Source organism: Lissotriton helveticus, chromosome 11, assembly GCF_964261635.1.
Source record: "Lissotriton helveticus chromosome 11, aLisHel1.1, whole genome shotgun sequence".
In the NCBI taxonomy this organism is placed as follows: domain Eukaryota; kingdom Metazoa; phylum Chordata; class Amphibia; order Caudata; family Salamandridae; genus Lissotriton; species Lissotriton helveticus.
In genome coordinates this window covers 70308357-70333718 of record NC_136072.1, presented here as the reverse complement: position 1 = coordinate 70333718, position 25362 = coordinate 70308357, and the positions used below count along the sequence as shown (strand labels likewise).

The following is a 25362-nucleotide window of genomic DNA, read 5'->3' as shown; positions in this document are numbered from 1 at the left end:
ATATCTTTTACGATGAGGGGGATGATACTGTAAGGCAGATGGCCCCGCTCGAGGCTCATCTTGCCGTCCGGTTTATTGTCTCAGCCGTGCATCTCATTAGGCACGTCCCTTTGATGCCTGTATCTCGTGTTTCCCGATACCTCCCCTTTCACACTCTTTTCAATCCCCCACTGTCTCCATCTTCCTCTGCACCTGTCCTTGTCCCTATTTCGATCTGTTTTACTGCCAATTAGAATTCACTAATGTTGGGAAGATGGGTTTTTACAGTTGGGAACCGCCAAATGTTTCCGCACTTATGTTCCGGACCTTATGTGTACCAAAGTGACCAAAGCGACCCCTCTGGGGGATAATTATGGGAACCAGGTTGTAAACTTTTGTGTACCATGTTGTCCTATGAGTTAATTTTGTATAAAAGGAGCGATCCACAGAACCAATTTGAAGCAGTCTCCCCAAGTTGCACGTGTTGTACTTGTAGTGACTTCTGTGTTCCCTGCAGTAATAAACCTTGAATCTTTGACGCCGAAGGAAGTGTCCCGTGTCTCTGTAGTTTGTGCGCCGAAACAGGTATCCCATGAAGGTTATAGGTGTTGTTCCCTGGAACCGCTGGTACTGTCAAAAGTCCAGTCCTTCAGTTGGCGCCCAACGTGGGGTGACTTCAGCGGTACCGGTCCGGTCCAAAGCCTGATGATCGTGAGGAACTTCGTGTGAAATCTCCGAGGGAAGGTGCACCCCGCTTCATCGATCCTGTTATCGAAATAAGTGGCCCGAAGTTTTTCCCTGCGAAGATTCCCGCCTCCTGACGGCTGCGGCGGACCGATGCCCTGACTGTCGACCTGTCTTCGACGCCCGGCGTAGACCTTATGTACAAGCGAGACGATAGACGGGCCTTCCTGGTGACGCCATTGAAGTTCTGAGTTAAGTATTTGTGGGTCGCTCCCAGTCCTTAGTGGTTGTTCTAGCTTTAGAAAGCTTTGTGGTTAGCCTTTAAGGCTTTGTGGTAATAGCTCACTGAGCTTTGTAATAGCCTCCTCAGGCTTTGTGGTTAGCTCTCCGAGCTTTGTGATAGCCTTAAGACTTTGTTGTATTGCATGGTTCCATTGCATTTGTGGTTCTTAGTATTGGTTCTTAGTATTATTTGACAGTTGCAATTGCCAAAAACCGAGGGTTTTTGACTTACACGAAGTTTCATTGCTTCGGTAATCCTTGAAGTTTGATACTAGGTTAGTGTGCACGATGCCTAGCCATAGTGATTTGTTTCGTATTTTCAAATGTTGCGCAATGGATTCCCGGTTGGAGTACTCATGTCCGATACCTCCAGTTGGAACTCCGATACATGATCTTTATAGTCGACATGGGGTGGGTCCTATAATATATAATGATTACTGGATCCGCTATACAAAGAAAGACGGTGACCTTAGATGGCCACCACACGGAACTTTTGAACTTTCGATTTTAGATAATCTTGAGGCTAAATTATTTTTAAAGAAGGCTAGGCCAGCTATGTTTGATTCCTTTCGGATATGGCGTAAGGAGGCCAAGCAGAAAGAAATCAAACAACTTAAAAAGGATAAAAAGCAAGAGTTTGTTCCGATAATGCAAGCTATAAAAGAATGTAGACAAGACAAAGAAGAAAAAGATATGGAAGTCGCTACTAGATTGCATCACATGAAAATAGATAAATGTTACCCAGTTTTACCGAATAATCTAGAAAAGAAAGAAGAAGATTTGAAGGAGGATTCCTTGTTATCATACTTGATGAAATCACCACCTCCTTATGTACAGGGTGCTACTGCTCCTGTAGCTCCTCCTATAGCTCCTCCTGTTGTTCCTCTTGTTGCTCCAGCGGCTGCGGGCCAGCCCGCTGTTAACCCTACGGTTGTTCCACCACCTGTCCTCGTTCCTACTGCTCCTGTACCTGTACCTTCGCAGACTGTTGTTTCTGCTACTCCGACTATCTTGTCCGTTCCTACTATGCCTTCCTTCACCTCCAGTGTTGTTGCCCCTGTTTTTCTTTCCCCTTCTGTTCGTAAGCGTGTTCCTAACTCTGTTGCTACTCTTTATTCACCTCTTTCTGGTCCGTTATTTTCGTCTGATTCATCTGAAACTCCTCAGAGACGGAGTCAGATCCCTAGTGGTAGGGAGAAAGAGACGTTAGTAACAATGGCACATAGGTGGATAAGACATCCTGCTAATTACACTCCACGTGTAGTCTTTGATACGTTTTCTCAGTTTAATGAGCCTACGCAGAGATTCGTATTTGAGGAAATGTGTAACTTTTTGAGGGAAGAATGGTACAATAATGATGTAGATGATGTACCGTCCGACATAATTGAACTTCAAAGTCACTTTTCGAACGGTATGATTATAGGAGACGATGTACGACGTGCAGTGGAACGCTTATTAGCATTCAGATCCACAGCACATTCTCGGGTGACATTAGATGATACCACTGAGAACTGGAAAGCGGTTCCTGGTCAGTATCCCATGAGAGAAGTTCCGCCACTGTGGGTGCCTGGTGATCCTAATGCGAACCCTGTGGTGCTACCGCATTTTCGAAGGGTGTGGATACATCTTCCATGGAAACGATCGGAAGTTTTGCAAGTGAAGCAATCCTTACCCGATCCGCGTAAAAATCCGGCTGGTTATTATAAGGAGTTATCACAACTAATAGAAGCTTCTATTATGAATATTGCCGACATCGACATGTTGTTTGGCAATGTTGTACCGCAACCAGTTTGGGCTAAAATTCGTCAAGCCGATCACGCAGTTGAATTAGGGGGTGATTGGGCTGCACTGCTAGCAGCTGATGCATTACAAGTCGGTGGGGCTAAACCTGAACAGTTGATCTTGGATTTGCCTCAGAGAATCATTACGCTCATGAAAACTCTCATGCCAGCGATGAAGGTGAACTGGGATAAGTTATCAGCTTGTAAGCAAAAGAAAGACGAGAGTGTCTCAGATTTCTTTACAAGGTTTGAGGAAGCGTTTGTCGACCACAGCGGCCAGGACATGGGCGCTGAGGGAGGCCAGCGGTTATTCGTTGACAAATTCGTGTCGAATTTGTTGCCTGAACTAAGCAACAAACTAAAGAATTCAGAAAGTGCGTGGGCAGTTTCAACCCCTGCGCAAATACTAGCAACGGCCCAGTATTATGAGAATAGGGAAAAGGAAGAAAGTGATCGTGTAGAAAAGAAAACTAAGGAGCTCAAAACGAAGGTTTTGTTGCAGCAAGCATACCCTCCACGATCAAACCAAAATGATGCACAACAGCAGTATCGGCCGCGAGCACAGCTCGATAGAACACAGCCACACTCTGACAACTTTGATCCCAGATCTTCACTTGGGTATAATCAGTGCGCATATTGTAGGAAAGAGGGACACCTAAAATATGATTGTCTTGCTTTACGGGACCGTCTGAATGGTGTGTCAGCACGAGGAAACCGTGGTGGTGGTCCTCAGCAGGCACCACGTGGTAGAGGTCGTGGTTCATCCCACAATCAGATTGATCGTCATCAAAATCAATCGGATGCAAATAATTATTTTGACCAGCGAAATGCGGGGTCAGTTCGATCCGCACAGTATAATGTTGATGATTATTATGTAAACCACGAGACTGTTGTAAATGACCACTACTAGGACAGCCAACGACAAAGAGAGGGAGTAGTGTCAGTTCCGGTCGATCAGAGTGGGCCTTACGTTGCAGTGACTACATCGGGTGTAGTTGAGCCTTTTCTGTTAGACACTGGTGCGACGAAAAGTTCCATCATGCATTCAAAACTCCCTGGCGCACCTTTGTCTGGCTTAACGAATGTTTCCGTCGGATTCTCTGGCGCCCCTGTTAGTAACCCAGTCTCTAACCCTTTGCCTCTTATGATTGGATCTCGTGAGCTAACGGCTCCACTGATTCTATCTACAGGTTGTGGTGAAAATCTTTTGGGCCTGGATTTGTTGAAACGATTATATGCAACATTGTATTGTTCCCCCGAAGGAGTGGAGCTTACATTGGGAAGGAGAGTGATCTCTCCCATGTATTTATCGGTTGATAAATTCCCACCGGAATTGAGTTCCCTCCCTGCGTCCTTATGGGCCACAGGTCCCAATGACGTGGGCCTGTTAGACATTCCACCCTATGTGATTCAATTGAAACCAAATGCGCGATTACCGCGTTTACCTCAATATCGTATTTCTCTTGAGGGCGAACGAGCGCTGTTAGCAATCGTTCATGATCTCATTGGAAAAGGTGTTGTTGAAGAAACTCGTGGAAACGTGTGCAATAGCCCTGTATTACCAATTCTGAAACGAACTGACCCAACTAAACCTCCTGTGTATCGTTTTGTTATAGATTTGAGAGAGGTAAACAAAATAGTGGTTCCGCAATTTCCTGTGGTCCCTGACATTACGGCTTTATTAACAATGATTCCGGCATCTGCCTCCTGGTTCACAGTGATCGATTTAAAAAATGCTTTCTTTAGCATCCCGATTGCAGAGGAAAGCAGAGACCTATTCGGATTTTCATTAGGAGGTCGCAGTTTTAGGCTAAAACGCGCTCCACAGGGCTACTGTGAGAGTCCGTCAATCTACAGCCAAGCACTTAAAGGTCAGCTTGATGCCTTTGTATTGCCTAAAGGTGCAGCTTTGATTCAATACGTTGACGATCTTTTAGTGGCAGCTGATACGGAGGCCATTTGCAAAACGGCTACAGTATCATTATTGCACTATCTACATGACTTGCACCACAAGGTGTCGCCTTCAAAGCTACAGTATTGTTGTCAAGAAGTTACCTATCTAGGTCACTTATTGTCAAAAGAAGGGAGAAGGTTGACCCCAGAGAGAATTGCAGCGATTTCCCGAATGACTGTGCCAAAAACCCAGAGAGATGTTCGCGCCTTCTTAGGTATTACGTCCTACTGCAGACAATGGATTCCAAATTTTTCATTGTTAGCGAAACCATTGATAGCCCTTACGTGCAAAGATGTTTCATCCCCAGTACCTTGGTCTGAAGAATGTCAGAAAAGTTTTTCGGAATTGCGTGATGCGGTGTGTTCGGCTCCTGTGTTGGGTACCCCTGACTACAGTAAGCCGTTTACACTATACGTTCACGAGAGGGATGGTTGCGCGTTGAGTGTTTTGACACAATCTTTTGGTGGTAAGCAACGCCCATGTGCCTACTTTTCTTCGACTTTAGACCCAGTAGCAAGAGCTTTGCCAAGTTGCTTAAGGGCAACAGCGGCAGCTGCGGCGTCCATTCGACAGTCCGCAGGTCTAGTCATGGATAATATGCTCACGGTAATGGTTCCGCATGCAGTCGACACTCTATTGAACCGAACGAAAACTCAACATCTGACAAGTGCAAGATTGTCTGGATATGAGTTGACATTGCTGGCCAGTCATATACGGATAAAACGATGTAATGTGTTGAATCCAGCAACATTGCTGCCGATCGACGCAGAATCAAGTGGTGAAGCAGTACATGACTGCTATCTCAAAACTGAAGAGGAAACCAAGGGTCGCATTGACCTAAAAAATACTCCATTGACAAATCCCGATGGTACTTTGTATGTGGATGGTTCTTGTTTCAAGTTGCCGAACGGTGATGTGACGACTGCGTATGCTGTAGTTACATTGAGAACGATTGTGGAAAGTGCAAGATTAAATCAAAATTCGGCTCAGGCTGCTGAGTTAATTGCTTTGACGAGAGCGTGTGTGTTGTCTAAGGATAAACGGGTGAATGTGTTTACAGATAGCCAGTATGCGTTTGGTGTGGCACATAGTTTTGGACGATTGTGGAGAGAGAGAGGATTCCTTACGTCACATGGTACGAAGATTCAACATGGACAGCTTGTAAATGATCTTTTAGATGCACTCACATTGCCTAAACAGGTGGCCATAATCAAATGTAGCGCACATCAGAAAGTAACGGACGATGTGGGTCGTGGAAATGCGTTTGCGGATGAGACTGCTAAGGAGACTGCCCGGAACCTTAGCACTCGAAAGTATGTGACGAGTTCGGTTAGGTGGCCTGCAGAATCAAGTATGTGTGAAAACACTATCGAGAGTGTGAAAGCAATTCAGAATGAGGCCACCGAGACTGAAAAGGCGAAGTGGAAAGAAAGTACGGGAAAGTTGGATGCGAATGGTTGTTGGACTGATTTATCGGAACAGAAAAGATGGATGTTGCCTGATGCATATGTGCTGGCTGTTGTGACTATGGCACATGGGTTAGCACATATTAGCGCGAAAGGTATCTGTAAATTGCTGTTTCCTGTGTGGAAGAATGATGGTATTACGAAATGTGCTGAACGCTTGGTTAAGAATTGTATGGTATGTATGTTGTACAATCCTGGTAAGGGAACCCCAACTCCTCCTGGTAGTTTTGCTCCCCCTTCATGTCCCTTTGAGGTGATCCAATTGGACTTCATCCATATGGAACGATGCAATAACCTGAAATACGTTTTAGTTGTTGTTTGCGCATTCTCCCGATGGATTGAGGCCTATCCTCTCAAAGACAATACTGCTTTGTCCACTGCGAAAATCCTACTGAAGGAGTACTTCCCTCGGTATGGAATGCCTAGAATTGTGTGGTCAGACAACGGAAGTGAGTTTGTGGGGAGTGTGATGAAGAGTGTGTGCAAGGGCCTTGGAATTAATCAGAAATTCCATAGTGCCAATCATCCTCAGTCAGCTGGTTTGGTTGAGGGGTACAATGGCACCCTTAAACTAAAACTAGCAAAAATTCAGGCTACGACAGGTCTTTCGTGGCCTGACGCTTTACCCTTAGCATTACTGTCAACAAGGGCAACTGTACACTCCCGAGTAGGGCTCAGTCCCTATGAAATAGTGTTCGGTCGTCCTGCCAATGTTTGGGGGGTCCCTAGACCGGGTGCCTTTTGTGAACTTGAGTATCCAATGTTGATCGATTATCTTTATGACTTGACTGCTAAACTGAGGTTAATTCACCAACAGGTTCACGAAGCATTGCCGACGCAGACGGAGGGTCCAGGCCACCAGCTCCAGCCCGGAGATTGGGTGGTAACGCGAAATTTTTCGCGCAAGAACAATTTGGATCCCAGGTTCACTGGACCCTATCAGGTCCTCCTTGCCACGAGAACTGCAGTTCGTCTTGAGGGGCGGAAAAATTGGGTGCATGCCACCCATACCAAGAAAGTCCCCATTCCGTTGCCAGCAGACTCGTGGGTGAGGAAAGGCATTGCATCAACTGAAACCGAAAGATTGTCGGCGTTTGTACCTTTCAGCGACGCACAACCTGTCGGAGAATCCTCAGTGCAGCAAAAAGGCATTATTGAACACTTGTCATCAGAAGACTCAAGACCAGAACATTCAGCTGATCAACAGGGCGTTGTCCCTTCAACGGATCTTTTGTTTAACGAACAGACACGTCCTGGGAAAACCCGATATTTTTTGAGATCCAGCACTAAAGACTAATAAAAAACCCCGTTCTGTCCCTTGACAAATGCATTATCCCGTTTTCCATGATCAGTTTGAACACTCATTCTATTGTAATTATTTTGTACATATTCATTGAGCTTTGTTCCTTACATTTTTGTTTCCACAGCTGAGAGACATTGTTTTCATATATATATATTTGTGAAATAAAGACCGTAGGGCCGCGCGTGTACTTCCTCCTGGTTAGTAGGTCTTGACGCTAGGTTAAAGACCGTCGGTTCCTGGGAACTCCTAGGAATTGACTATTACTACACAGAACGAAGTGCGTCAAGAAACGTTGCGGACGGTCATAGGAAATGGCATTTTCAAAGCTGATGGACTTGGAAAGAGCTCAAGCACAAAGATTCAAGCTGCAGCAACTCAGTCGTACCAAATGTTTTGTGTTCCAAATATTCGTACTGTTTGTGACTGTTTCTGCGTTATTGGCGGGTGGAGTGTATTACACAATGTCTTACTTCTTGCCTTCTACTATACCTACTCTTACCCCTGACCTTAAACTCACCTCCACTGTTTCTCCTCATTCTTTTCACATCTTACCTGAACACGAGCAGGCTAGACGTGCAGAATTCCGCAACAATTCCTTTATTCAGCTCCTTCATCAGCATCAGTTAGTGGTTAACACTACTAATTGTTGGGTGTGTGGGTTGATGCCACATACTACGGATAAGGGAATTCCATATCTGGTGTTACCGTATAGCTCCCAAGGGTCTGCTCGAGCATTTCAAACAATGTTTCGAAGCGCACTGGGTTTCCACCCCATTCGAGAACCACGTTCCCCCTACTCTGGTCCTACCTCGTACCAAAAATCTTTGTCTATAGCAATAGAGGATTTAGATAGCGATATCTATGATCCCTCGCTTATCCCTGAAGAAGAGGTACAAGCCTATAGGGTCCTAAGTAGAGGCGAATATAGTGTGTTCACTGGTGAAAAACAGCTTAAAAGCTCGCCTCCGATATGGGTCGTACCCCACATTGGTAATTTTTGTTTAATAGGTCGCGGCCGTAGATCGAAAGCCCGACTTGGAGAGAGTGCTTGCACTGAAAATTATATTTTGCCAATGGTCTCGTCCCCTGTGTTTTTGGCTGCCAAGGGTACATACTTTATTTGTCATGATCGTGCATATGCATGGTTGCCCTCTGACTTCATGGGCTCATGTTTTATCGCAAACTTGTTGCCTCCGACGTTTACTGTAGATGCAGATTATCACAAAACTAGAGTTGTGAGGGGCGTAATTAGCGAAGAGGATACTGCCGGTCAAGAGGCAGGAGACTTTTTCAAGGGTTTCCTCCCATTTTGGGGACCTATGGTTAATAGTAGGAACCTAAGACAGTTGACTCGAGTGGTAGAATCGACAGCTAATATTACTGCCAGTGCCCTTGGTAATATCACCACAGAACTTCAGGCGGATAGACTTATGACGTTACAAAACCGTATGGTTTTAGATGTGATCTTAGCAGATCGAGGTGGGGTATGTAAGGTGATCCATTCGAGCTGCTGTATTTTCATTCCTGATAACGCCCCGACTGTCTATCAAGCCATCTCGAAGTTGCATAAGATCTCCGAATCCATACACGTGGATGTAGGGGATTGGACGCTACTTGGATGGTTTTGGGGCCTGATGTCGACTTGGGGTTGGAAAATTCTGACGATCATTGGAGTCGTTGTAGCGTTCCTGTTCACGTGTTGCCTTTGCGTGCAGTGCGGTCCTGCCTTATGTGGCCTCTGTGCTACAACGTGTATAAGAGAGCCACCTGTTACCAAAGGGTCTCAGTTGGACAGAGCTATGCTACAGCAACATCTCGAGGGTCTGATGAATATCGAATATGATTCCGACTAGTGCTTGCCTACATGAGGGCAAAAGGAGCGTCTGAGGTTCCGTGACAATTTTAAGTGATGTTTTCGACTCGCACGAATATGGTCGAGTCTGGTATCTAAGAACCGCAAATGACGAGTTTAGTAAGTGTGCGCAGTTTCGCTGTGCTAACTTAAACCGTTCGTTTGATATGTGGGTTTTTCATCTGTACCCACGGGTTCCATCTTAGATACGGCATCCATTTTGTCTCTTGCCCTCAAGTAGCCAGCGAACGGACACTGTCCGCTTCGTCACCCTGGGACTCTCAGGATATTTGTGGAAGACACATGTACTTTGTAAATATCTTTTACGATGAGGGGGATGATACTGTAAGGCAGATGGCCCCGCTCGAGGCTCATCTTGCCGTCCGGTTTATTGTCTCAGCCGTGCATCTCATTAGGCACGTCCCTTTGATGCCTGTATCTCGTGTTTCCCGATACCTCCCCTTTCACACTCTTTTCAATCCCCCACTGTCTCCATCTTCCTCTGCACCTGTCCTTGTCCCTATTTCGATCTGTTTTACTGCCAATTAGAATTCACTAATGTTGGGAAGATGGGTTTTTACAGTTGGGAACCGCCAAATGTTTCCGCACTTATGTTCCGGACCTTATGTGTGCCAAAGTGACCAAAGCGACCCCTCTGGGGGATAATTATGGGAACCAGGTTGTAAACTTTTGTGTACCATGTTGTCCTATGAGTTAATTTTGTATAAAAGGAGCGATCCACAGAACCAATTTGAAGCAGTCTCCCCAAGTTGCACGTGTTGTACTTGTCGTGACTTCTGTGTTCCCTGCAGTAATAAACCTTGAATCTTTGACGCCGAAGGAAGTGTCCCGTGTCTCTGTAGTTTGTGCGCCGAAACAGGTATCCCATGAAGGTTATAGGTGTTGTTCCCTGGCACCGCTGGTACTGTCAAAAGTCCAGTCCTTCAGAGCGATGGTTACTATTGGAGCACCCTTGTTTACCTTTGTAAGTTTCCCTGTATAATCATTGAGGGAGCTTTGGGCCAGAATTAGAGTTTGATGGATGGGTTATTTCACCACTAATATGACACATATCCCATCCACCTTATTACACATGCATTATATCCTGTTGTATTAGTAATAAGGCAGCCAGTACAGTTGTCACGTTTGTGATAGAGTAACCGCCCACCAAAATTGAAACAATAGAGACTTTCCAATTTCCCCTTAGCCAAACAGTCAGATGCCATGTGCCCAGCTTGTCAATACTTAACAACAAGGGTGGTGATGGACAGAGTTTCTGAATTAAGCAGAATACTCTCACCCAGTCAAGGGATCAGGGCTAGATCCAACACCGTTTTTTAGCTCACTGCACCATCCCAGTTCAGAACCTGGCTATATGCAAATTAGTCTGTTCCTGTCCCAGTGCATGATGGGAACAGGGCAAACCAAACTACCAAGCCAATTCTTACACTGGGAAGGAAACAAGCTTCCGGGGACCGGTTTCTGCCATTTCAGGCGTCGTCGGCCCGGCTTGCTTGAATCCTGATGGTGCAATGAGCAAGGGACTCACATCTGAGTATACCCTTCCACGCTTAGGGTGGACAAAATATTTAACAACAAGGGGTGGTGATGGACAGAGTTTCTGAATTAAGCAGAATACTCTCACCCAGTCAAGGGATCAGGGCTAGATCCAACACCGTTTTTTAGCTCACTGCACCATCCCAGTTCAGAACCTGGCTATATGCAAATTAGTCTGTTCCTGTCCCAGTGCATGATGGGAACAGGGCAAACCAAACTACCAAGCCAATTCTTACACTGGGAAGGAAACAAGCTTCCGGGGACCGGTTTCTGCCATTTCAGGCGTCGTCGGCCCGGCTTGCTTGAATCCTGATGGTGCAATGAGCAAGGGACTCACATCTGAGTATACCCTTCCACGCTTAGGGTGGACAAAATATTTAACAACCACCCCCTTTTCTGAATCGTTTTTGGCCACTATAGGTGTGGCAGGGTATACTCAGACATGAGTCCCTTGCTCACTGCTCCATCAGGATTCAAGCAAGCCGGGCCGACAAGGCTGAAATGCCAGAAACCGGTCCCCTGTAGCTTGTCTCCTTTCTGGTGAAGAATTGGCTTGGTAGTTTGGTCTGCCCTGTTCCCATGATGCACTGGGCCAGGGACAGACTAATTTGCATATAGCCAGGTTCTGAGCTGGGATGGGGCAGTGAGCTAAATAACGGTGATGGATCAAGCCCTGATCTTTGGACTGGGTAAGAGTGGTCTGCTTAATTCAGACACTCTGTTCATCACCACCCCCTTTTCTGAATCGTTTTTGGCCACTATAGGTGTGGCAGGGTATACTCAGATATGAGTCCCTTGCTCACTGCTCCATCAGGATTCAAGCAAGCCGGGCCGACGAGGCTGAAATGCCAGAAACCGGTCCCCGGTAGCTTGTCTCCTTTCTGGTGAAGAATTGGCTTGGTAGTTTGGTCTGCCCTGTTCCCATGATGCACTGGGCCAGGGACAGACTAATTTGCATATAGCCAGGTTCTGAGCTGGGATGGGGCAGTGAGCTAAATAACGGTGATGGATCAAGCCCTGATCTTTGGACTGGGTAAGAGTGGTCTGCTTAATTCAGACACTCTGTTCATCACCACCCCCTTTTCTGAATCGTTTTTGGCCACTATAGGTGTGGCAGGGTATACTCAGACATGAGTCCCTTGCTCACTGCTCCATCAGGATTCAAGCAAGCCGGGCAGACGAGGCTGAAATGCCAGAAACCGGTCCCCGGTAGCTTGTCTCCTTTCTGGTGAAGAATTGGCTTGGTAGTTTGGTCTGCCCTGTTCCCATGATGCACTGGGCCAGGGACAGACTAATTTGCATATAGCCAGGTTCTGAGCTGGGATGGGGCAGTGAGCTAAATAACGGTGATGGATCAAGCCCTGATCTTTGGACTGGGTAAGAGTGGTCTGCTTAATTCAGACACTCTGTTCATCACCACCCCCTTTTCTGAATCAGCTTGTCAATACTGGCCCTTCCTGCAAGGACCAATGTATGCATGTCTTCTCCAGTTGTTGCCTATCCTTCCTCAGAAGATTTTTTCAAAAGCCAGATGGGTGGAATATGCTTCTGTTTGTCTGTGGGTGGGATGGGGATCGAGGGCCCTTCTCTTGTCTGGCTGAAGAGCCCAATATAAGGACGAAACCAGTCCTAATATGCTTGTATTTCTGTTCAGGGAGGACCTGGCTTGGCAGTTTAGGCTGGACTGTTTCCATTGGAGCAGGGTCAAGACTGATTTGGATATGGGTGGGTCCAAACTGAGGTGGCATGGTGGGCGAAAAATGATGGATTGGGATGTGGCCGGAGTGATTGTCAGTGGCTGAGATCAATTAAAGCATTTCATCCATCACCCTGATTTTGCTGCAGTTGACCTCTTTAATCTCCGGCATATGAGCAAATGATGAGGCTTCTGCCTGAGTTGTCATCTCTCTCCACTCATGGTGAACCAATGCTATCCACCAACCAAGGCCGGAAACCTTGTTGAGAATGAGGTGGGCATCCACCACAGATCGTCCAGTGCCACCTGCCAACCAATAACTAAAGGCTATGTTCAAAGGGTGAATTGAGCACAGCAGCACAACAGTTCTTCAAGTGGTCCTGCAGCAGTCTTCCTGTAATATTGCTCTTGACTGAAACCTCAGAGATGTCAAACCTCATTGTGATGCTGTTTCAGTGGCATACTGATGTTTTTGCCACATGACAGCCATAGCCCTAACAATTATGTACTTGTAGAATTTTAAACAACTGGGGTGCCTACTGCCATTTTCAACAATGCTCATTTTGCTGAACCCTCGGGTATCTCACCCTGTGGCCTTCAGATTGGACAGCGTCAGGTTAACCTCTTCCCAGGAAAGACAGACGGGTCTGAAAATAGCCCCTTGGATAGATGTATATAGTTAATCGACAGCCCAGTTCAAAAGAAAACCTCTCCTACCTCTATTGAGTCCTGGCTGTCTACAGAAGTCTGGCGAGCCAGTCTCCGCACAAGTGACGTTCTGGTCTGTCCCAAAGGCACGAAAGCTGGGCTGGTACTCACTTCTTTCCACTCCACCTGGAGAGTTGTGTCCACTGCCACTAAAGGGGAAAGAAGAGACAGAGATTATTCATCAAAGGACAAAAATCCAACTGCTGATGAAATGTCTTTTCACATATAAGCAGGGCCACTGGAATTATGCGATTGTGCGGCCACAGCAATTTTTGCATAGTTATAGATTTGCTGCATTTGTCACACAATCCATCGTCTGCCGCATAATCTGCAGATTTTAACAAAAAATGTGTTTCTAGCTCAAACAGTTCAAAAGTTACTAAAAATGCAGTGATGCATGTTGCAGCACAGTGGTAGACCCCTTTCAAAACTGGACTGGTCACCTGTTTTTGCGTATTGCTATATTTGGTACTAATGAGGTGCAACTAATGCCCAGACAGTGTCAAAAAAATGACAAAATAATGAAGCAATACTATTACAAAATGTGCCGCAATATGCCACATCATTTGACTTTTCTTGCTGCATAATTTACTAAACCCTGCCACATAATTTGGCCCTTTACTGCGCATAATTCCATTGGCCCTTCATATAAGCAGATCAGCAAAGAGTGCAGCACCCCAGAGGTTGAGGCAAACCATGCAGAGATAAAGCCATCCAAGTATTGCTCCAGAGCAAAGTAATATGTACCAATGGGAATTATATCAGACAGTTCATCAGATATTAATGAAATTTGTTGACAAGAGTGACCCGATGGTCACATCCAGGCAATCTTCAGCTACTCTTAAGCTCAAGCAAGTATGGAACTTGTGGGCACACATACACACAGCTCTCCAGTTACTACTTTTGAGCTTTGAAGAAGAGTCAATAAAAAGACTTACTTCTGTTTCATCAAGTTTTATGTAAAGTATATAGAGACTAAAACAGTAGTGAAGCCCTCCCTCACTTTTGGAGCTAGTGCTTCAAAGTCCAGAAAAGAATGAACAATTTGCACAACTTTAAAGCATCCTTAGCTACCAGTGCTAAGGACTGGAGCAAAGTTACTCAGTGCCTACATCATCTAGGAGTCAATCTACAGATCTCCAGGGAAGGAAGGACAAATAAGGTGTGCACCCTCACCTACCTGGAGTGGCAGCATCCTGAGAACAGACAGTTTTAATTAGGATACTAGACATTTTATATGCAGACTTCTTAAGGAAATATTGACTTCACAGAGTAAAGCGATCAGGGGTTCCCTGAAACTTTTGGTGAGGAAAAGCTCATTGGGTACAGGTGACCCTCAAATGTATACTCTACAAGACATGGGTTTCTATGTATTGGTCACAATGAATACAAGCAGGTGCCTAGCTGGGCTCATGAGCACTAGGCATATGGTCTTTAAAAGTTACAAAAATGTAAATAGTTTTCGCCTGAGTAAATTTTTGGAGTTTCGCGACTCAAGTGCCAATACTATGCATGACTTAATGTCAGAGACAGTCACATCTTGGAGGCAATGTTAACATGAGCAAAGAAACTTGTCTCAAGTAGTTTACAGCCACACCTAAAGTGTAGATTCATTTCGGATTTTTACCTACTTGAGCAGGGGTGGCTCCTCCATTGGAGAGATGAGCGTCGCCCCACTTAAATGCCCCCAGAGAAGCCCCAGGGACAAAAAAATAAAAGGGTAATGAAGCTAATTCATTACCATTTTATTTTTTGTCAACCTGTCCTGACCCAGGAAGGGGCGGGGCCTGCTGAGTGGCAACAGCAGCGGGCTGCCTGTGCACTAGTTTGTAGTGCGCATGTCTTGAGACGGCCCGCCTGACATGCGCACTGTAAACCTCGCAACCCAGCCGTCTTAGACAGTTGGATTGAGAGCCTGAGCAAGCCTCGACTGTCCTTGGGAGCACCGAGAGACGTCGCTCCCACTAATCCTGGCACTTCTTTCATGCTGAGAGCAGCGCCAGGATTGGTTAAGTAGGTTAGCTGGGGACGTCGGAAATAGAGGAGGACCGGAGCGAGAAGGAGGTGTCTGCGGAAGCAGGTAAGTGTTTTTAAAATCTATTTAATGTATTTATTTTGTTGTGTGTATTTATTTTATGCTCCCACCCATTTGCCCTTCCCTCCAATTGGCGTACTTGCCAGCCGCCACTATACTTGAGCTCCATAGTAAGTTAAGTCTGCGCATCCTAATATAACATAGAGGCTGCCCAAAGTTCCCGCTTGATGACTGGCTAGAGCTATATATAGAAAAAGAAATCCCAATATAGTACGATCTACGTCAAGGGCTAGGAGGCAGGAGTATAATGACCTCCCAGGGTTACCTACTCGAGTACTTTTCAAAATGAGAAATAAAGAATTGTGGAGCAAAAACGTAATATAATTCTCACAAAAATTCAATTAATCAGGATATTGTAAATGTGAACATGGGCTGTCAAAAAAGAAACATCCAAGTATCATTAGCACAATTCAATAGTATTTTTTTTATTTTTTATAGTGACTACAAAAGTTATGTTGTATGGTATAGTATAGTACGTTTTATATTATTTTAAATATACTAAAATTAGGTGCCTAGAAAGAAAAGAACATCACAGTATAAGAAATTGTTTTAAAAAACAGAAAGGGAATGCAATAAATAAAAATTCCACTGTTACGTGAAATCTTAGAGTTGTCTGTGGTTAAGTAAAACATTAGTCTTTGGCATACAATTTTAACAAATCTATATAGGTGTTTCAGTCACAGAGCAATCGGTCTACCCGGCCTTCTCCAGGACAACAGACTTAACTAACATGAGCTTGAAATACAGAAATAAAACTCATGAACTTATTCAATGTGTGTAACCATTAATAGTTTACTCATGATCACCAGTAGTGAAAAGAATACAACCAAACAATAATTACCAGTCTATTTTAGTAGAAGGGAAGAAATGCAGGCAGTGAATAGAGAGGAAGTTTAAACAGTTTGTTGAAGAAATAAGTATCAATGAATATTGTGGTATGGAAGTTAACAGTTTAGCAGATTAAATATACAACCATGTGTCAGTTAACGCCCTGGCCAACCCATTCACATTCAATTCTTAGTGAACATGTGTATTGGTAGTCTCTGCTTGCTAACAAGATGAAGTTACTACACATTTGGAGTAGAGACAGGCTCACTAGGGGAGCCCCCCCAGATCTCAAGTGAGGCAGATGTGCACAGAGAGCCATTGACGTCTAACCCAATCACAGCCTTTGTAGCATTTGATTGTTGAATGTGTAGGGCTCTAGGAATGGTGCAGTCTGAGGATCTCCTTGTACAGTAGGATTTGTGCATAGGCCAATGCAGCAGTGTTCAAACTGCTAAAATTCACGAACGCGATTGACATGAAAGGGGGCCTATTATTCATTTTGCCATAAGGAGATGCCTCAGAGGGGCGGAACAGTGAACACTGATCATATTCGGGCGATGCATTTTTGACACAATCCTTGAATGACTTAAATCAAAGTGGGAGAGGTAATAGGGTTTTCCCAGAAGTACATCTCTCAAGGTTACTGTGTTAATGTCCCTGGAGTGCTTGACTGGCCTCAGCACCAGAATATCACAATTAAAATATTGTCTAAATAAATATCATGTCTTATGTATTGTTTACAAAAATATTGCCCCATTGGAGTTAATAATAGAAACTCTACACACAATGTATTGGTATTTTTATCACTGATATTTAAGTCAAAATATTTTTTGTAAGATAATAGTTTTGTTAACAATATTCTGACACACAACCCATGTTGGCCCATCACAAACATCTTATAACTAATGCTATGCCTTTCTTTTTGTCTTTTGCTTTGTTCCCATGATTCTAGCTAATTCATCATTTGTGGAGCGCGCTCATGCAGTGGTCCTGAAGAGAGGATCTACTGCCTCTACAGGCTAAACTTGGTCATGTATGGAACTGGCCAATGAAGCTACATGGAATACGTAGGAGGCGGAGCATGCCCGAGAGGCGGATGAGCAGAAAGTGTATATGCAGTTTTCTAACTATGTATGTCTGCTAGCCAGCCATGCCTGTATCTTAGAAGTAGAAAGATGACTGTTAAACAAATTAAAAGAGGACAACACAGGAGGAGCAATGTACGATAACTATGAATCAATCTAATACCACTTTTCCCCATACATTTCCACCAATTTCACCCCTCCTGTTCTACAACTAGAAAAATTGCTTTTCTAACTCAGGTCCTCAGAAATCAAGAATTTGAAAAGTCAGTAGTCTTTGTTTTATTAATGAACATAGGGCCATGTGTATCAACAACCTGATTTGCGATTCTCAAATTGCGATTTTTTAGAAATCGCTATTTGAGAATCGCAAATAGGGATGTATGTACAAAATCGCTATTTTTTAGCGATTTCTTAGTATTCCTTAATTGCGATTAGCAAATTGCGAATCGCAATTAAGGAATACTTTCCCATTAATTTCTATGGGCCAGGAGGCCCATAGGAATGAATGGGAAGTTATTCTCAATTTGCGATTCGCAAATTGAGAATCGCAAATTGAGAATAATTTCAAGGGAGCAGGGGTGTCCTAAGGACACCATGTTGCACCCCTGAAATTAGCATGGGTGCACATGTGGCGCACATACATGCCCTAAGGGCATGTATGTGCTTCACATTGCACTTTGAAAAAAGCAAAAAAGTGCTTTTTCAAGGAATTTACAAATTACCACCAACTTGAACTTGGTGGTAATTTGCGATTCCTTAAGGCCAATTTGTATTTTTTTAATGCTTCTTACATTGCATTTAAGGAATCGCAAAAAATGTGATTCCTTAAATGCAATCGCAAAATAAGGAATTGCAAATTTTGCGATTCCTTATTTTGCATGCAGATTTCTTTCATACATACCATTTAGCACTAATGCCATCGCAAACGCCGAAATTCTGCGAATTTCGGCGTTTGCGGACGCATTAGTGCTTAATACATATGGCCCTACGTTGGGTAATTTTGTGTGCGCAACCCCCCATTCTGTTCTTGAAACAAAATTCCCAGAATGAAGCCCCATTTTAGGACACAAAGATATGGAAGCACAGAGTAGGTTTTGTTTAGCTCACCCGATTCCACAAGAAGAGTAAAGATGCACCCTCAAAGAACAGTGTCAAAGTGAGTCAGGAGCTAAAGTATGTATTGTAACTGGTGAGCGAAAAATACATATGCTGAAAAATATTGCACAATAGATACTTTTCACCAAAGGACAGTAGTTTGGTTGTTTGGTATGTAAGCTTATGCACCTACACATTTTTTTGGAAACAAGTATGTTGTAATTACAAAATGATATCAGAAGTGTCTACTAAAATACATGATAGGCTAGGGCATCAAAGCAGCACACAATTCCTTAACAAATAAAACATAAATTGGCAATTAAAATGTCATTGTGTCAAGAAAGTAAATGCATCAAAGAACACACACTAGTTGAAAATGACAAGCTACAAGTCCTGTTGCATCTTCAGTCTATCAAATGTAGCACTTGATTCTCTACCACCATAAACTATGGGGAACACAATGGACAATATAACCTTCTACAAAATACCATGGGCTTGATGACAGCCCATCCAAGCAATGGCAAAACAAAAAAAAAGCAAGCTAGTGACTGAAGGGGGATGGCATAAAGTCCACTCTCTTTGTGTACTTCTTATTTTACTTCTTTGGAGGAAATGATAACGTCAAGAGCTAAAAGCAGTCTTGAGAAAGACATATTAACCTTTTACATTAAGTGAGTATAATCCCAATTTTACTCACATGGCCTCAATACTTGCAGAGTGCACAAAAAATACATTCTTTAGGCTTTTTTCTATAAGGGATTGACATCAGGGATTTAATCAATATTAATAGACCAGCTCCATATAAGGCGGGGGTGGAGGACATTTTTTGGCAATAATTTGAGAACTGAAGTGTATTAGCCAGTTTGATACTATTAGGGAGTTAGAACAAATTCTATCCCTCTGGCCAATCAGATCAGAGTACCCTCTAATGTTATCATCGGGTATAGGGGCACAATAAAAGGTAGAGAATGTAACTTCATCAAGCATCCACTTGAATTGATTTTCTTACCCTACCAGCGAACTTAAATTTTTTTGTGAACTAAGAGTTTGTTTATCTTGTAATATAACTCTAAGAGGTTTAACTGATGTTGGTGCCCTAGCGAGTGCAATCTAAGATTACCAGATTGTCCGTATATATATATATATATATAATCAAGGCTCCTTGGCACCGGAAAGTTATGGGTCCGTGTATGGTTCGAATGCCTGGACAACGCGGAGTGAAGTTATATATATATATCCGTATGTGGGACACGGAGCAGGATTGAAGACAACGCGCTGCCCGGTGCTGGAGCTGAGCCCCTAATTAACAAGAGTGCGAGGCGCCACAACTAAGGACATAGAAGCGGACTACACCTCCCAGCATGCTACGTGCGAAAGGCTCATTCAGAGCGGACCAATATGGACCCACGATAGAGGGATTAAATAAAGGTGTGGCCGTGACTGTGCCTGTAACTGCAAGACTCCCTTTGATAAAGAGCAAGTCTCGAAACGCGTCAGGGTGCAGTTGCTGCTTTGCTTTACTACACGGACCAGCGCGATTGTCTGTACCTCAATAAAGCTTCTGGGGAAAGCTACTCTGTGTGCGTGTGCTGCCTACTTTTGGACATCCGCGCGGAGCGTGATATATATATATATATATATATATATATACACATATATTACAAATAATTTCTCCTTCTGGCTGCTGGGCACCCAAGGGAAGTGGCGCACACACCGGCGGAGCGCCCCGGTAAATTAATCCAACGGACAATGTCAATAATGTGCGCTCTCAGTTAAAGCAGACTCCACGACAATCCAAGGTTCCAAGGGTGTTTATTCGCTACGCGTTTCGGCTTACTGCAAAGCCTTGTTCACGTGAACAAGGCTTTGCAGTAAGCCGAAACGCTAACTTTAGGCAGACCTAAAAACGGAGTCGCATTTACCCGTGTAAAGGTAGAGTCAACGTGTTTGCCTTTAAGTATCCACGTGGCTCTCAGCCTCCCACCTGGACTACGGATTCTAAAGGTGGCCGGGTGACTCTATGCTTCCTGTCGGCACTTCAGATCCCACACGTCTGAAGCTTCAAAGTGCAAGATATTGTGTATCCCAGAGTGAGAGCATGTCCATCATTAATGTCTTTTATTTGGCATCTCTTGTATTGGGCCGCAAATATATCCTGGGTGCTCAGATTTTCTGGAGAACCTAACCAGGAGCGGCCCCTAAGTTTGCCTCCCAAAGCACGTAAGAGCGGTGGGGTTGGCTGCTGACGGCCGACTTGTTCTGGGGTGGGGCAGCTGACGAACGACTTGTTCTTGGGGGTATGGTGGTAGTCAACAGACACGACTTGCTCATTTCTGCCCCTCCCTAGCTACGCCACTGCTTTCAGCCACAATAGTGTTATTGTGAATAAAAACTTTAGTAGGCTCATGGATGTCATTAAACTGCACCCTTTACCCCTGGTGTGACCTCTGGTACCCCTGTGACAGCCCTTGCTCCCCCTGACCTCACAGCCAATGGGTAAGGAAGGCAGCAGGAGCTCTGAGAGCCCAGTTTGTATACTTGCCACTGCTTGCTCGCCCCCTACCTCTCTGCAGCAACAGTAGTGAGTTAGGGGGCTAAGCATTGATCAAGAGATCAAACCTGTGAATAAGGGTCCAAGGGCGCATGATGTCACTTCTGCTACCCCATTTTGGTGAATTGATGTCCATGCCTTTGCTCATGTATTTGGTGAACAGGTCATTAAAAGCTTGATCGCAGGTGGGTCACACATAAGGACTTTTGGTTGGTGGGCGTAGTACGCGGAATTTCACGAAGTTGAACAAAAACTCTGCAACTTCGCTGCGTCGGACTCCCAATTAATAACCTAACCCAACCTACATTCAAAGTTCACTTTTGTGAATTGGTTATATGCTTTTTTAGCATGGAAAGTTGCTTTATCAAATCATTTGTGGGTGCAGTGTAGTAGCTGACTCTGCTACGTGGAGGAACAGAATTTTTGCCTGAATTCCGTGTTTTTAATGGAATGCGTAGTTAACAAATGTCCGCAAACGCAAACTCCGCTAGCAGAGTTCATTGCCCAGGGTTAGTTTTTTTCGTCTGTTGGACGCCCCCCCCATCCCTAAAGGTTGAGCTTGCAATTCATACTGAGCTCTTCCTGATACACCTGCCTGCGGAATGACGAGGCCCTGGCTGGGTTTTTGCCATAAATCAATATTTGGCCTGTCTACAGCAGAAGACGTCAGTGGGGTACACCATGTTCTGCAAGCATTGTTTACGTTTCTCGTTTGTCTTTTTATTTTATTATTTATGACCTCTATGACTGCTGCTATGTACGTGCACTGTACAAATAAATCAAAAGCCATTGCTGGGTCTCGCTACAGGCAGCTTTAGCAATCAGAAAGACTTCATGTTACCAGTACTTAAAAAAGGACTGTGAAAGAGAGGGGGTTTGGGGTCAGCCATTGGCCTGCATGTGTTTTTGGTGGTATGCCACTGCTTGGAATGAGTGTCCAGCAAAACCTGGCATTTCACGGATTTTTACATTTTGCTATTTATTTTCCCATTGGTGTATTTACTTTACTGACATGATGCTATTTTAATGGCTGATTTTTTTGTTTTTTTTGTTTCTGAAAGCTGCCCTGTTCTGTATGGCAGGTTAAGGCTATTCACTAATCACCCTTACAAGTTCATTTGTTTTACTTTGCATGTCTTCATAACAAGTTGCTACATTATCAGCAATTTTCTTCACAAAGTTTTATCAAATGTATCTAAGTATCTACTATAGCATTAGAGCCCGCCGTAGCCGATTCTACCGACCTTTAAAGGCGCGCTGCAGCTTTGTCAAGGGAGCCGGCCTTTAATGACCAGTAGAGTCCGCTACAGAGGGCTATACGGCTATTAGAACATTCTGCCCCTCAAGGGCAGAATGTTCTAATTTGTGAAACAAAGGCCTCACAGAGACTGAGGGGGGTGAAATCCCCTTGGACTTCTTGAGGCCTTTGTTCACAGCAACAGCGGTGAACAAACATTGAAATGTTGGAGCTTTGGGCTTCTACCGGCTATGAGAAGCCGAGAGCACTCAATTGTCTTCAATGGAGCACTCAACATTCCAGTGTTCTAATATGCAATGTTTTGCTGCTTGAGGCTTTTAAGTTCACCAGTAAACGTCATCTTTTTACTCATTTTTTTAATACCACTTGTCTTTGAGGGCTCAGCTTAACTTTGCTAATGCAGTCGGTTAAGGGACACTTCTCCCAGCTTCCATAATGTTGTTGCCCAAGCAGCTGCTTCATCATGGTATTTTCTATCGAGGACAGCAGGAGGCAACACATAAAAGTCACCCAACTTTTATCAAGCACTTCCCCCAAGAAAAATCCTGGAAATATTAACTTTGCCACTGTTTGTTGACCTTTTTGCTTGGACCGGGGACCGGCATTCATTTTTAATCATAAGACTTTGACCGAGAACAAGAGAAAGAAAGTCAGAAAAAAAGGAGGAAGAGAATGACTGAAAAACAGTGACAAAGGGAGAAAGCAGAGATGAAAAAGAAACAGCAGGAGTGAGCTAGAGTGACAGGGAGAGTACTGTGATGGATGAAAGAGGCATGAGGTGAAATCAAGATTAGACAGCCTTGGTACTTGACATCCCGACATTCAACAGGGACGGCACAGAGACTTTTGAGAAAATCTTTGGACACCGGCACTGATTATTCTACACTGGTATCTGCTGCACTACCTTAGCCCAAGTAATGTGCACATTGGCTCTCACCTTCTGGGCCAAAGGTCCTACAATCACTCCAAATAGCAATGGCGATAGAGGACAGCCTTGCTGTCACTCTTCGAATCAGAAATGGGTGGGAAAAAACACCATACACCCCTAGTCCAGTTCCGTGAGAGATATAACCACAGACCCATTTGCAAAATTTGTCTCGGAACCCAAAGTGTTCCTAAGTTTCTCTTGGGTATGGCCAGTGCAGACCTATTGAAGACCTTTTCCGCATTTATAGCAACCAGGAAAGCAATTTGGGGGGATTTCTGCACATTATCTATAATGTGAAGTACCCTATTCGTGGGTCTACACATCCCCTCTTAGAAAAGAATCTTATCTGATCAGGATCCGCCAGACCTGGCATATAGGGGTTCATCCTGGTCGCCAACACATCTATAAAGGTTTTTGCATCAATAGTGATGAGTAAGATGGGTTTATATGAGCTGTATTGGATTTTATTTTTGCCCGGCTTGGGGATAACTGCTAAGGAGGCCTGTAGCATAGATGGTGGGAAACCATCTCTGTTGGCGACCGAATAAAAAAAAATCTAGTAAGAATTGATGCTGAGGTCTGACAGAAGGTGTTGTAGAAATATGGTGTGAATCCATCAGGACCCGGAGCCTTGTCGGGCTTTAGTTTAGGAATCCCTGCGAATACTTCGTCAAGTGCAATGAGTCTTTCAGAGTCTCAGGGTGTTGTAGGGGCAATCCAGTGAAGTGGCCTTGCTCCAGGTATTGACCGATATCTGTGTGGGAAAGTGAGAACGCGGCACACTGAGGTAAGTTTCTTGTTGATGATTTATTTAAGTCTAATCCAAACATCTCAACCAGCTAGGCACAGCCAGTCTTCGCCGAGCCAGGTCACCAACTGGCCGCAGTTCAATCTCTACATTCTAAGAACCCTTTGCTTACCTAGCAATTTGCCAGGCCCCATATACACTGGGATTCCAACCAGCAGTTCCTAGGTACAACATGGCGGTAATGTGATCTTGTGCTGAATAGTGAGACCAGGAGTAGTCTTTCAGTGCTGCTGCTATTTGTTCATTGCCAGCAGTGGCGGCCCCTAGCTGGGGAAATCGGTGGGGTAGTGTGGAGGAGGAGGAATAAAAAAAATAAAAAAACGTACCTGCCGCCTGATGTCCACTGCCTCTTCAGACGATGCTCACACAGGCTTCGAGAGTCCCCTGCACCAATCCAGATGCTACTCTCATGCTGGCATTACCCAGCATGAGAGAAGAATAGGGATTGGACGAAGCGGGCTGGTTCCACGCTCTTGCAGGGAGTGGTAGCCTGTCCTCCTGAGCCCTGCCGATATCTCCAAGCAATGCTGGAGATATCCAAGTGCGCATGTCGGTTTGGGTGTCCTAATACGGTGGGCCAAAACTACATGCGCACTGGCAGTGCCCTGAGCCCACCACTCCTCCCGCTCCTGATGGCCCCGCCCTCAAGACTCGGCGGTGGCTCTAAAATAAAATAAAATGATAATACAGCGGTTTTATTAACTGCTTTATTATCCTTTTATTTTACATGTGTCGGCTGGTTCCAGCAGTGGGGCGACGCTCCTCCACAATTACGGAGGAGCCGCCCCTGACGCCAGTGACGTCTTTCTCTCTGTGGTGCCCCAGGGGTTTTACTCCTTCCCTGGCTATCTGGTTGCAGAGTCTTTGTGCCAGCGATTTCCTACTTGTGATGCCGCTGCAATAGCAAGGTATTGAGGGGCTTATGTGTTGAACAAGAAATCAAACCTGTGAATAAGGGCCAAACCGCACATGATGTCACTTCCTGTACCCCATTTTGGTGAATTGAGGTCCATGCCTTTGGTGAACAGGCCATTAAAAGGATGCTGACAGGTGGGTCACAAAAAATACTTTTTGGTTTTTCCCGCCTGTCGGACTCCGCCCCCACCAAAACGCCTTCCCTCCCCCCTCCTCTCCCCGCCCCCCAACCCCAACCCCAAAGGCTGAGCTTGTAATCCATACTGAGCCTTCCTGATACACTTGCCTGTGGAATGACGAAGCCTTGTGCCATAAATCAATATTTGGCCTGTCTAAAGCAGAACACGTCAGTGGTGTACACCATGTTCAGAAGGCATTGTTTACCTTTCTCGTTTGTCTCTCTTTATTTTATTATTTATGACCTCTATGACTGCTGCTATGTACGTGCACTGTACAAATAAATCAAACGCCATTTTTGGGTCTCGCTACAGGGAGCTTTAGCTATCTGGAAGACCTCATGTTACAAAAACTTCAAAA

The 25362-nt window shown here is 44.7% G+C and overlaps 1 protein-coding gene across 1 annotated transcript in view; it reads right to left on the bottom strand.

Moving 5' to 3' along the window:
- Positions 1 to 25362, bottom strand: part of FAM131A (family with sequence similarity 131 member A) — a 459445-nt gene that overhangs the window by 246791 nt on the left and 187292 nt on the right. Inside the window, exon 2 of the mRNA XM_078668163.1 lies at positions 13272 to 13411. Coding sequence (XP_078524289.1) covers positions 13272 to 13411 — 140 coding nt within the window. The remainder of the gene's footprint in view (positions 1 to 13271; positions 13412 to 25362) is intronic.